The sequence below is a fragment of the Magnolia sinica genome, chromosome 17 (assembly GCF_029962835.1).
Source record: "Magnolia sinica isolate HGM2019 chromosome 17, MsV1, whole genome shotgun sequence".
In the NCBI taxonomy this organism is placed as follows: domain Eukaryota; kingdom Viridiplantae; phylum Streptophyta; class Magnoliopsida; order Magnoliales; family Magnoliaceae; genus Magnolia; species Magnolia sinica.
In genome coordinates this window covers 61,547,530-61,560,210 of record NC_080589.1, presented here as the reverse complement: position 1 = coordinate 61,560,210, position 12,681 = coordinate 61,547,530, and the positions used below count along the sequence as shown (strand labels likewise).

The window sequence follows — 12,681 nt, the reverse complement described above, 5'->3', positions numbered from 1 at the left end:
GCCTTCCAGCTGTTTGTGATAATGCCAAGGACACAGCCTCTTCCCCCAAGCGGGCTACTCAAGCCACACCTACACCCTACAACCCTGCTTCCCTTGTACCTGACTAATTTCTTCTGACCGGCCCAATCATTTCGGACCCACCATCCCTGCAGTTAGGGACTGATGTTGGGGATCCCTTGATTCCGGACTTGAACAGCCACCCCATTCCATCTCCCAACAACACCCTCCCGTCTAGTCCCTCAACCCAATCCTACATCTGTTCCGACATGTTCCTCCACAGCCCTCTCCAAACGTGTTATCCATCGCTCTTCGGGGATAGAGACCCTCTTGTCCCTGATGGCAGGTGGGCCACTTATTGCATTCGTGAACCTGACAGATGGGTGGATCATGCGGCTCTACAATCCCAAGACCTTCAAGTTAAAGCAATGGAAGCTCATATCCCCCCTGTGCAGAGCAAAGAATGCGTTAGACCCCCTAAGTATACAAAAGAATGTACCTGCTCCCGTGCGTTTGGCCTAGTCTGTGTGGGTCAGGCAAACACCAGTAGCACCAATGGCCAGGGGAACCAGGCCATCTACAATGGGAAGGCTCTTTCTATCTCCGTTTCCCCGCCTGCTGGGCCAGCGGGGTTCATTAATTACTTTCAGGAGGCGTAGCGACCGGCAGGCTTCATGGAAAGCAAGGTCCGCCGGGTTGTCACCCATCCGCTGGCATTCTCACCCTCAGCTTCGGCCTACTTCCCAGGAATCTTTGACTCCAGTTGTTGAGTAGAGGACCAGGGAGTGTTGTTTTCCTACCAACCGGGATAAAGAAGGAAGTGAAGCAGAATCCACAGGGCAGCTGGAGGTTAACCTCTCCCCATATTTTGGGCAGGAAGGTAGAGAAGGTAGAATATCAGTTGATAAAGATCAGGTCCCAATGGCCCAACTTGCGTACCCGCCTTTTCCAGCTGCTGGCTAGGAAGGAACAAAGAGAAGCACCCTACAACTAAGCATTGGCATTCAGGGCAAGAGGCGTTATATGGCTAACAGGAAGGTGGCGAGACTAGTTGAAGAAGGAGAGAGGTTTTACAGATTGTATCGACTAAAGAGGCAGGCCGTGAACTTAAGGTGTGTTACAGATGGGTAGTGCTCTTATTTGGAATGCTTGTGGGCCAGGCAATCAGCCTACCATCAAAACTATGAAGAAACTGATCAGGAAATTCAACCCGATGCTAGTAGCGATCCTCGAACCGATGACAAGAGAGGAGCGAAGGGTGGCCATTGGTCTGAAGCTGGGCTTTCATTCCTCGATATCGAATGGCAAAGTTGGGGGTAAATTTTGGGTTTACTTCCACAACCAAATCAATGCGACGGTGCACTCTAAATCTCCTCAAATGATCTCTTTGCATATTTCTGTTCAGTATTGCAGTTTTCCTATGTTGCTGTCCATTGTTTATGCTAGATGCTCATATCTTTTAAGAAGGTCCCTCTGGTTGGACCTGGAAAATCTTAGCAGGAGCTTCACTGGCCCTTGGGCAGTTGGAGGCAATTTCAATGCAGTCCCAGTAGCAAGCGAGTGTAGAAGTAACAGACTGACGGGAAGGCCGAGTATGTCAGAGTTTACTTCTGCTATTCAGCAAGCTACCCTGCTAGATGCAAGGTTCGTTGGAAACAGCTTTATGTGGAGCAACAACAGGACAGGAAATGATAGAATTTGGGCCAGGTTGGACAGAATGCTCATGAATGATAGATGGGCGGAAGCATTCCCATCCTTCCGGGTTGAGTACCTCCCCCGTGTGAATTCGAACCATGCGCCATTGCTTTTTTTCCTTTCCCCCTCAGCAGGTGCCCAACATCCGTCCTTTTCGCTTCCTCCAAATGTGGATGCTCTACGACTCCTTCCACCTGGTAGTTAAGAAGGCTTGGGAAGGATTCTGCTCTACCCACCCCATGATCAATGTGCAGTTAAAACTGAAAAAGACCAAGCAACTCTTGAGAGTATGGAATAAGGAGGTCTTTGGTAATTCATTCAATCAACTTAAGGTAGCTGAGGCTGACCTGGATAGATTGGAAGGTAGACTGCAAATATCGGGTGCTGAGGATTTGTTTCAAGAAAGTTTAGTTGCCAGGAGGTAGTTGGCCAATCTTGAACTGATGGAGGAAATCTTCTGGAAGCAAAAAGCTAGAAACTCTTGGCTGGATGAATGGGACCGAAATACAAAGCACTTCCACGCTTTAGCTCGCGAGCGAGTTAGGCGGAGTACGATCAGCTCCATCAAAGATGACAATGGAACTTCCTTCACAGGTTAGGCCCAGATCAAGGCGGCTGCAGTTCAACATTTTCAAAGGCTTTTTCAGGCTGAGCCTACTGCGGACCCCAGCTCTTTTCTCAATGTCATCCCTCATATACTAAATTTGGAAGATAACGATGATCTACTTGCTCCTCCTTCCTTTCAGGAAACTCAGGCTACCGCCTTTGGCATTCCCAAAGACGGTGCTCCGGGCCCCGATGGGTTCTCTTCTTCTTTCTTCATAGAGTGCTGGCCGACGGTGGGAGAAGATATCCACAAAGTCGCGTGCTCGGTGTTCGCGAGAGAAGCAATCCCGAGAGCTTTCACTGTATCCTTGATTTGTCTCATTCCAAAATCCTCACTAGCATCTAAATTCACTGATTACTATCCGATAAGCCTATGCAATGTGATCTATAAAATAATTTCCAAGATCCTCACTTCTCGGCTGAGTAAGGTCCTCCCGAAATTGGTCACTTTGGAACAAGGGGCCTTTGTTAAAGGTAGAGCTATCACTGAAAATATTGCGATGGTGTTGGAGGCAATGAGATATCTCGACAGGAAAGTGAGGGGTGGGAATATCATCCTAAAACTCGATTTGGAGAAAGCTTACGACAGGACCAATTGGAACTTCCTTAAACAAGTGCTGACTCGGTTTGGGTTTAGTGACAAGTGGGTGACTATTATGGAAGCATGTTAGGGAAATAGTTGGTTCTTAGTTCTTATTAACGGGGAGGCGGCGGATTTTTTCAAATCCTCTAGAGGCTTACGCCAGGGGGACCCTCTTTCCCTTGGGTTGTTCATCCTTGCAGCGAAAGCCTTCTCCAGAGCCCTCAAACAGTTGATCAAAAGAGGTTGGTGTAGTTCGTTCAGTCTACCGAGAGGATGCCCCCTTATCTCTCATCTGCTGTTTGCAGATGATACATTCCTGTTTGTGAATGGCAGTCGAGAATCGCTGATGGTTGTAAAGAATTTCTTGACCTCCTTCCAGAACGCCTCTGGTCAGAGGATTAACAACACCAAAAGTTGCTCCATTTCCTCTAAACTCTTATCTCCAGCAAGGATCAGGAGTACTGAGCGCATTTTGGGATTCTCTAAAGCCAGATCGGGGGTTCTCTACCTTGGTGTTCCGCTGTACAAGGGCAGAAGTACTTCAGCTATGTTTCAGTCGCTTATGGAAAAAATATCTAGCAGGATTAGTGGGTGGAATGCTCAGTTTTTATCCCAGGTTGGTAGGCTAACCCTCACCAAACATGTGTTGGGTAGTATCCCCCTCCACACCATGGCTGCCATGAAGACGCCAGCTCAGGTTTTAACCGCTTTGGAGAGTAAGTTTGCTCAATTTTTTTGGGGTTGGGCGGAAGGTAAAAAGAAATGCCATTGGATTCATGGAGCAAGATTGCAAGGTCGATTGAGGAAGGTAGCCTAGGAGTTCCAAAGTTGAAAGAGGTGTTGTTAGCCCTTCGTATGAAGATGGCCTGGAACGTGAAGTATGAGGAAAAGGAGGGTCCTTGGGTGGCCCACATGCGAACTATGCATCGGGATGATTTTGAAGAGGAGACCGAGGTCAAAAGATCCATTCGTTCATCTCCTTTTTGGAATGAGATCAGAAAGCTTCTTCCGCCCATTAACAACAACATCCAGTGGCACGTGGGTTCGGGGGTTCTGAATTTATGGCAATCCAACTGGTCTGGTGTCGGCCCTCTCCTTCATTTAGCGGTCAGCCCTATCCCTACCTCACTTCAGTCCCTTCAGGTCAGAGACTTCATCGGGCCTTTAGGTGCCCTACCTCCCTCATCTGTTCATTTATACCTGTCCCAGGATACTCTTAACTCCATATTCCATGGGGGGTTTGCTACCACTGATGAGAAACCCGAGGTGTTCTGGCCGCATGACCCCTCTGGTTCTTTCTCGACGAAATCTGCATGGGAGCTCTTAAGAGTCCCGTCTCCTGGTAGATGGTGGTGTAATTGGATCTGGCACAGCAAAGTGCCCCCAAAGATGTCTTTGTTCCTTTGAAAATTGCTGCAGGGGGTGATCCTCGTTGATGAAAGGGCACAGACAAAAGGCATTCATCTAGCATCTATTTGCTCCTATTGTGCGGACGAGAACATTTCTAAGCCTAATCAGGAATCCATCCAGCACCTATTCCTTCTGGGGTAGATTGCTTCTCAGGTATGGTCCCATTTTGGCGCACTTTGTAAGGTTTCCCTCCTCCATCATCGGTCGGTCGAAGAAAGGATGGCACAATGGAAAATTGCTGGGGCTCAGGGTGCGGCGGCAGCCCCCATCAGGAGAATTATCCCAGTTCTCATTTTCTAGGAGTTATGGCGTTCAAGAAACAGGGCGAGGAAGGAGAATTGCCCCATGTTGGCTAACCACTCCATTGCAAGGATAAAATGGTGGGCTTCACGTATCTTGGAGAATCATCAGGCCTGCCTCTAGCGTCTGGGCATGGTTGGTTTTGTTAACCGGCCCCACCCAAAGCATTTTCCTTCCATGCAGACAGTCTTCTGGGCTAAACCGCCTTCTGGGTGGGTGAAAGTGAATGTGGATGGATCAGCGTGCGAGAATCCAGGCCTATCTGGAGGTGGCGGAATCTACAGAAGAGATGATGGCAGGTTTGTTCTTGCCTTCTCATCAGCCTATGGGGTGGGTTCGAACAACCAAGCGGAGATTCGGGCCATATATGATGGTATTATCCTTTGTCTGGATAGAGGCTTTTCAAAAATTATTGTGGAAACAGATTTAAAGGTTGCGGCAAGGCTTCTATCAGGGACTTTAGCCACGTCTTGGAATTGGAAGCCCTGGGTCGCTAGGATCAAGAGTTTGGTACATGCAGCTGAATTGGTATTCTCGGTTATTCCCAGGGAAGGAAATGGTCCGGCTGACGGTATGGCTAGGGAGGCTAGTGGGACTCAGGCGTCTATTGTGATTTCTCATTATCGGGATCTTCCTCCCCACATTCGAGGCCTTCTGTTCTTGGATAAGGTTGGGTTAGGTGTAGTTAGAGATACCAGAGTGAAGATGTAAAGGTTGGTTTTTTTTTTCCCCTGGTGGTTGTTGGTGATTGGCCCATATGATAAGTGGCCCGGTTTTTGCCCCTGGGCCACCCGAAGCTTCTTCTCTGTATAACCCTCTGTTGTTAATGAAATACAACGTTTTGAAAAAAAAAAAAAACATTTTAGCTTCAATTGCATAGGAACTGAGGCTAAAAGTCTCCTACTTTGCCATATCATCTAAAACTATGTGAAGACATCCCGAAATGATATAAAAGCACTTAGTGGGGTCCACATGAGTTTTGGATGCAGTTGAAACTTGGTCTAACCCGTCATCCAAGTGGGACACACATAATGAATGGGCTGGATCCGTAAATCTAAATCTCAAGTGGACCACATCAAAGGAAAAGTGGTAATTGAATGCACACCATTAGAAACTTCATAGGAGCCACAAAAGTTTTAAATCAAGTTGATATTTGTTTTTTCTCCTTCATCTAAGGTGTCTATGATGTAATCAACATGTTGGACGTCAAATAAACATTGTAGTGGACGCAGATTGCGTCCTACCCCCGCCCGGACGGTAATCCGTTTGAGCAAGGCTTTGTGGGGCCTACAATGATGTAAGTATTTTATCCACGCTGTTCATAGGTTTTTTTTTTTTTTTTTCAGATTATTTTAAGGTATGAGCCAAAAACTGAGCTAGGTCCATAGTTTAAGTAGACCATAAAGTAGGGATTGAACTTCCACCATTAAAAACTTCTTGCAAGTTTTTTTTTTTTTTTTTTTTTGAGAATAACACCAACAAATTCATATTACCATATTGGAGGCAGTACCATCAGCAACAAAGGGTCTCCACATCCCAAACAGTAAAACAAACTCTCAAACACAATAACAGTGCTTAAAGAAAACCTAGGACACACCACGGATGGCAGACACAAACCAAACACCAACACAGGCAAATAATAGAGGCAGCACAACACGTATGCAAAGGAGCTCTCTCCTCTCTCAATACTCTTCTCCCTCATCACCATCCTCACCTTCTGCAGACTCAGCACCAACCTCCTTGTAACCCTTCTCAAGCGCAGCAAGATCCTCACGGGCCTCTGAGAACTCCCCCTCTTCCATCCCCTCACCAACATACCAGTGCACAAAGGCACGCTTGGCATACATGAGATCAAACTTATGGTCGATGCGGGAGAACACTTTAGCAACACTGGTAGAGTTGGAGATCATGCACACAGCCCTCTGCACCTTGGCCAGGTCACCGCCAGGGACAACAGTGGGTGGCTGATAGTTGATGCCACACTTGAAGCCAATTGGGCACCAATCGACGAACTGGATTGTGCGCTTGGTCTTGATGGTTGCCACAACAACATTCACATCCTTGGGCACAACATCACCATGGTACATGTAAAGATGAAAGATAGAAAGAAATATTTGATTGAATTGTTGTATATTTCGTATTGAGCTTTACAAATAAATAGATGTACAATGAGCTATGTATGGAAAAAGATATTTGATTGAGTTCTAAAAATAATCTAATTACTGATTTTATGCAAGTCTTGATTTTGTGCATGTATGGTAAGAAATCTGTCAATACTCCCCCTCAAGTTGGCGCATGGAGGTCCATAATGCCCAACTTGCGCGAAAAATGATGAAAAAGTTCATGTCCCAAAGCTTTGGTGAAGATATCAGCAACTTGCTCACTGGAAGCAGTGTGGATAGCTTTGAGGAGGCACGAGCGAATTTTGTCGCGAATAATGTGGCAATCAATTTCAATGTGTTTGGTATGCTCATAAAACATAGGATTATGTGCAATATATAGTGCAGATTGATTGTCATAATGTAGAGTGAATGGCTCGGGATGAGAGACACCAAGATCAGTGAGAAGTTGTTTCAACCAAGTGAGTTCATAGGTTGTGACGGCCATGGCTCAATATTCAGCTTCAGCGGAAGAGCGAGCAACTATATTTTACTTCTTGGTGCGCCATGAGATTAGACTGGTGCCTAACTGAATAAAGTAGATGGTGGTGGGACAGCTGGCCCAATCAGAATCTGTATAAGCTATAACATGTGTACTATTGGATGAAGGAAAGAAGATGCCTTGGTCAGGGTAGCCTTTGATGTAGCGGAGAACTCTGGTAGCTACAGCCATGTGGGGGACCCGAGGAGTATGCATGAATTGACTGAGTGTGTTGACTGCATAAACAATGTCTGGTCTGGTGATGGTCAGATAGATGAGACGGCCAACAAGGTGACGGTAAAGGCCAAGATTAGGGAGAAGGTCACCATCTTGAGTATTAAGCTTCAAATGTTGCTCCATAGGAAAAAGAGCAGTCCGTGCACTAAGTTGTCCACTGTCAGAGAGAATGTCGAGAGCATATTTGCGCTGATTAAGAAAGATGCCTTTGGGAGAGCGAGCAACTTCAAGTCCAAGAAAGTACTTCAAGGAACCAAGGTCCTTTGTCTTGAAGTGAGTGGAGAGAATTTTCTTAAAAAGCTCGATTTGAGAGATGTCGTTACTAGCAACCAAGATGTCATCAACGTAAACAAGGACAAGAGTGATGCTGGTGGAAGTGATGAGAGTGAACAAAGAAAGATCCACCTGAGACTGATGTAACGCCCTGAAATTCGGGGGTCGAGCATAACTCAGCTCCCGAGTTCTAAAACATCACTTATGCAACATATTCAATGATGGATGTATGTTGTCTGTATTAATGCATAAAACATAGAATAGATTAAGCCAAAGTGCAGATATAATTCAGGGATAAGTGAAGAGAGCATGCGGAAGACTTAAAGAAATATATGTGTGTACATGTGCGAATCCCTGAAATACATACACATACCAGGTTAAAATGTAAGTGTTGCTATAAAAAATTACAAGTATCAAATTACATTATTTAATTCCCAAATGAAATCCCAGCATCCCGCGCATCAGAACTAGGCTCACTAGAACCCGTCTGAAAACTGCATAAAAGAGAAAGCAGCCTCATCATCATCAATCTCCCGCTTTGCCTCAGAAGTCGCATCAACATCTGTAACATCAGCAACTAAGACAGTCTGGTGGGTGTTTAAACACCGTCCCAGAACATGGGAGTGAGTGATCAACTCAGTGGAATAATAAAGCACAGGTTAACATGTTATCTGTTCAATCAAGCAGTAATGATAAAGCAAAACAATTAAACATGTCCTAAGTACTCTTATTAATGTAAGGATGTATGCAGAATGATGTGTGCCCTCACGCGTACACCCTCAGCGTCTTCATCTTACGTTACGCATGACACCACCTCAAAGTGCGCCACGTCTACAAAGCACATGCAAATGCGGTGCATGAATATGATTACCAAGTTATTATTAGTCTTTTTCATACAGCAGGATTGGGAAGCTAAGGTACCTTTCTCATATCACCATCCAAACAGTGATCCATTCTAGGGTCGTCAGTCCTAGACATCTCATACGATCATATGGTTTGAGGTCGTTGCAAAGGGCTCGTCACCAATCAATGCACGCCTATCATACCTTCGTTACTACACTAAGGCTCGTCACCTCAATGCGGTATCCAGGCATGCTCGAGGTTACTACAAAGGGCTCGTCATCAATCAATGTAGGCCGACAGCACGAATATAGTGTCCCATACCACCATAATCGGCTCACGAGTTTGGTTGCTCACTGGTCACTACGAGGAGGCTCGTCACCCCAGCGTAGGCCGACAGCTCGACCACGGTGTCCCATACCACCATGTCCGGCTCATGAGTCTTAGCGGATCAAGGTACCAAGGTTAATAGAATTTCATTGGTAAGTTCGGTATCTTAGATTCAAACAATAGCGTCCATACTTGGTGAACATACATCGGACAATCGAGTTACTTGACGAACTCGACTAGCACGAGCGCACGTTGGGTTGAACGACATAGAGTACACAAACACTCCGCGTGGCCAAACCACTGCCGTCAACTCTAATACGACTCGGGTTCATCTAATCAGGTCCTACGTGGCGAAAGCAACCTCAGCCACGAACTTAAGGCCGATTACCGATTTCCTGGACTATTCATAGTCCCAAACACATTCCACTATAACAGGTATTGATATCAACATATGGTATGTAAGCATCTGGAGAATATCAACTTAACATGGATTTAAGCATAAGTAAGACTTGAAATTAAACAACAAGGAATGTAGCTTGCATGAAGGAAATCATACACACTAGTGGGAGAGTTGAGAATCGCTTCTCAACGCCCACAGTTAGGTTAATAAGTAGCACTTTAGATCATTCAGACATTTCTACAAACACTTAGAATACATAATACAACATACATGGCATATGTTGAAGTACACGCATTTGGACAATTCCTTTTACCAAAGAGTTGTCACACATACATCTAGCATACATACACGACAAATAATCATGGCAAACACATGTGCATATTTTATACGCATACGGTACTTTATACATACACATAGAATACACAAATCTCAATATAACACATGCATATCAGGAACGCAAAGCAAACATAACATTTGGCATGTGAAATCTCATCCATAACAAGAATAAACCATTCACTAGCATTGAAAGCCTTGAAAACCATAACCTATACGATTAAAGTCCGCACCTTAAGCCAGAAAAGAACACCGAACTGATGTCAGATGATATGTCTTCGTCAACGGCGACAGGATAACCTAAAGCAAGAATAGAAATGAGCTACAACAACACAAAGACTATTCTAAGCTCTAACACAGATTAGGATTAGGTTAACTTACTCAAGGATGAACTCAGAATCGCCGGAATAACGATTCCAAAGTGAAGGTTAAAGGATGAAGGAGAACAAGAAAGAATCTAAGATGATTCACCAACTTCTCTCTCACTTTCTCTCTCTTTTCCTCTCTCTTTCTTAGCTAGGGTTAGGAAATTCGTATGGAAAAGAGAGCTAGGGTTTTAAGGTCTATTTATAGGCCTAACATTGATGAAAGTAACCCCAGGGCCAAGGTATACTTTGGTTATAACCAAAACTGACCTCTCTCGATCCAACGAAGCACTTCCGGTGGGCCTATTACCACGAAAGGTCGGACTTAAGCTCACTGACCATGGATCTAGGTCAAGTTGAGTTTTCGTACTGATCGAATCTTCAGATCAGCCGTGGCGGACCACACACAATTCAACGGTCACCGAATCTCGATCAGGTCCACAAGCACAAAGACATGCCTGGGCCACCTTCCCTGATCAGAGGGTGAAATTGGGTCAGAATCCAACGGTCAGATTGCTTAAAATTATTGCGCAAGCGATACGACTCACATTTCGCAAAATCACATTTAATTCCCAACCGTTCTCACACTCTTCACTCCGGACTCAATCAAATCGACCCAGAACATCACATGGACTTGATTTTTGAGGTGATGGTCAAGTCCAACATGGTGACTGCAACAGCCTAAGATCATCGCTATCGGACTTTCAACGCGCGGTTCAGGTCCGATCCAAAGTTTCAGAAATTCTCAAGAACAACTGGATTTAGCGATGGATCCCAGATTTCAGAGTAACGTAGCGCTAACTAATCTACAAGTTTTGAGTCATGCAAATCGAATTTAAAGTGATTGATACAAATTTCACAAGCAATCGAGATAAGCGCTAATTACTCCAAAAAGCTACTAAGGAGAAATAGAGGTAGTACTCGGGTCTTGGCATAAAATTTTCTGGGTCATTACAACTGATGAAAACCAGCATCAAGAAGCACAGAGGTTAGTTTAAAAAATCAGTTTCGGGATGCTTGTTTGTGGCCATAGAGAGATTTTCTGAGGTGATAGACACAGGTCTCCCCTGGAGGACAATATCCAGGTGGTGGTGTCATGTAGACTTCTTCATCAAGATCGCCGTGCAAGAAGGCATTGTTGACGTCAAGCTAATGAATAATCCAATTTTTGGTTGCTGCAACTGCCAATAAGTAGTGGACCGTGGTCATTTTGGTGATCGGAGCAAAAGTCTCATGGTAATCAAGTCCTTCAACCTGAGTGTATCCTTTGGCAACGAGCCGAGCTTTGTACCTCTCGATGGATCTGTCGGCTTTGAGTTTGGTTTTGAAAACCCATTTGCACCTAATGGGTTTCTTACCAAGAGGAAGAGGCTCAAGAGTCCAAGTGGAATTATCCTCTAAAGCACGAAGCTTAGTAGACATAGCCTCGCGCCAGTGAGAGTGGTGAATAGCATCAGAATAGCATGGGGGGTCAGTACAGGAGGTAAGAGCATTCAAATAAGTAATATGTGAGGGAGGAAAAACGGGAATATGAAAGAAAAGCAGACAAAGGGTGAGCAGTACCTGAAGTCGATGAAGCAGGTGTAGATGCTGTGGGCTCCGCATGTAAGGTGGGACAGATATAGTCGTGAAGGTAGGCAGGTCGAATAATGGTGCGGCGAGGGCGAGGAGCTGGTGGAGATGTGTTTGATAAGGCCGTGGGGGTCGAGGAATCAGGAGAGTCAAGGGAGTCAGGAGAGTTAGGAGAGGTCGGAGAATCAGGAGAAGGAGACATAATAGATTCAGTGACGGGAAGAGCAATGATAGGAGCGGGAAGGGAAGGAGGGTCAGGAAGATCTTGGAAAGGGAATATTTGTTCATAAAAGGTGACATCTCGAGAGTAGAAGACGGATTGGACATTGAGGATATAGAGCTTGTAAGCTTTATGTGTGCTTAGGTAGCCAAGAAAGACACATTTAGTGGCACGAGGAGAAAATTTGTCGCGGTGAGTGCTGAGGGTTTATGCATAACAAAGACATCCGAATACCCAAAGATGATCATAGTTTGAAGGTTTATTGAGCAGAATTTTAAAAGGTGATTTATTTTGGAGAGTGCAACTAGGAGTGCGATTGATGAGGTAGGCTGCGGTGAGGACACAATCAACCCAAAAAGGTAAAGGTAAGTGTGCTTGAAAATGAAGACTGTGGGCAACATTTAGAAGGTGCCGGTGTTTACGCTCCACAACGCCATTTTGTTAAAGAGTTTTGACACAAGTACGTTCATGAATGATGCCGTGATTGTGTAGGTATGTTTGAAATTGATTGGAAAGAAATTCTTGTCCATTATCAGTTCTAGTAATTTTGACTGTGGTGTTAAACTGATTGTGGATAAGAGCAAAGAAATGCGTTAACTGGATGTAAGCCTCAGATTTAAAACGCATAAGATATACCTATGTAGTACGAGAAAATCATCAACAATTATGAGAAAATAATGAGCACCACATAAAGATGCGGTGTGATAACCACCCCAAATATCACAAAAGATATGACTAAAATGAGAATCACTTTTATTGGCATAATTGGAAAAAGGTGATTTTGTATGCTTAGAATGAGCACAAACATCACATTCAGAAAGAGTATAAGGAGAATTAAAATACTGAGAATAGTAAAACTGGAGGGATGTCCTAAACGTTG

General features: G+C 44.8%; 2 protein-coding genes across 2 annotated transcripts; one reads left to right on the top strand and one right to left on the bottom strand.

Annotated features, from left to right (window-relative positions):
- The first annotated feature begins 4,723 nt into the window (after positions 1-4,723).
- LOC131230561 (uncharacterized) lies at positions 4,724-5,302 on the top strand. Its single transcript, XM_058226466.1, has one exon. The coding sequence runs from the start codon at positions 4,724-4,726 to the stop codon at positions 5,300-5,302; it is 579 nt and encodes a 192-aa protein (XP_058082449.1).
- Positions 5,303-6,061: 759 nt separating this feature from the next.
- LOC131230725 (uncharacterized) lies at positions 6,062-6,678 on the bottom strand. Its single transcript, XM_058226666.1, has one exon. The coding sequence runs from the start codon at positions 6,676-6,678 to the stop codon at positions 6,274-6,276; it is 405 nt and encodes a 134-aa protein (XP_058082649.1). The 3' UTR covers positions 6,062-6,273.
- Positions 6,679-12,681: the final 6,003 nt, after the last annotated feature.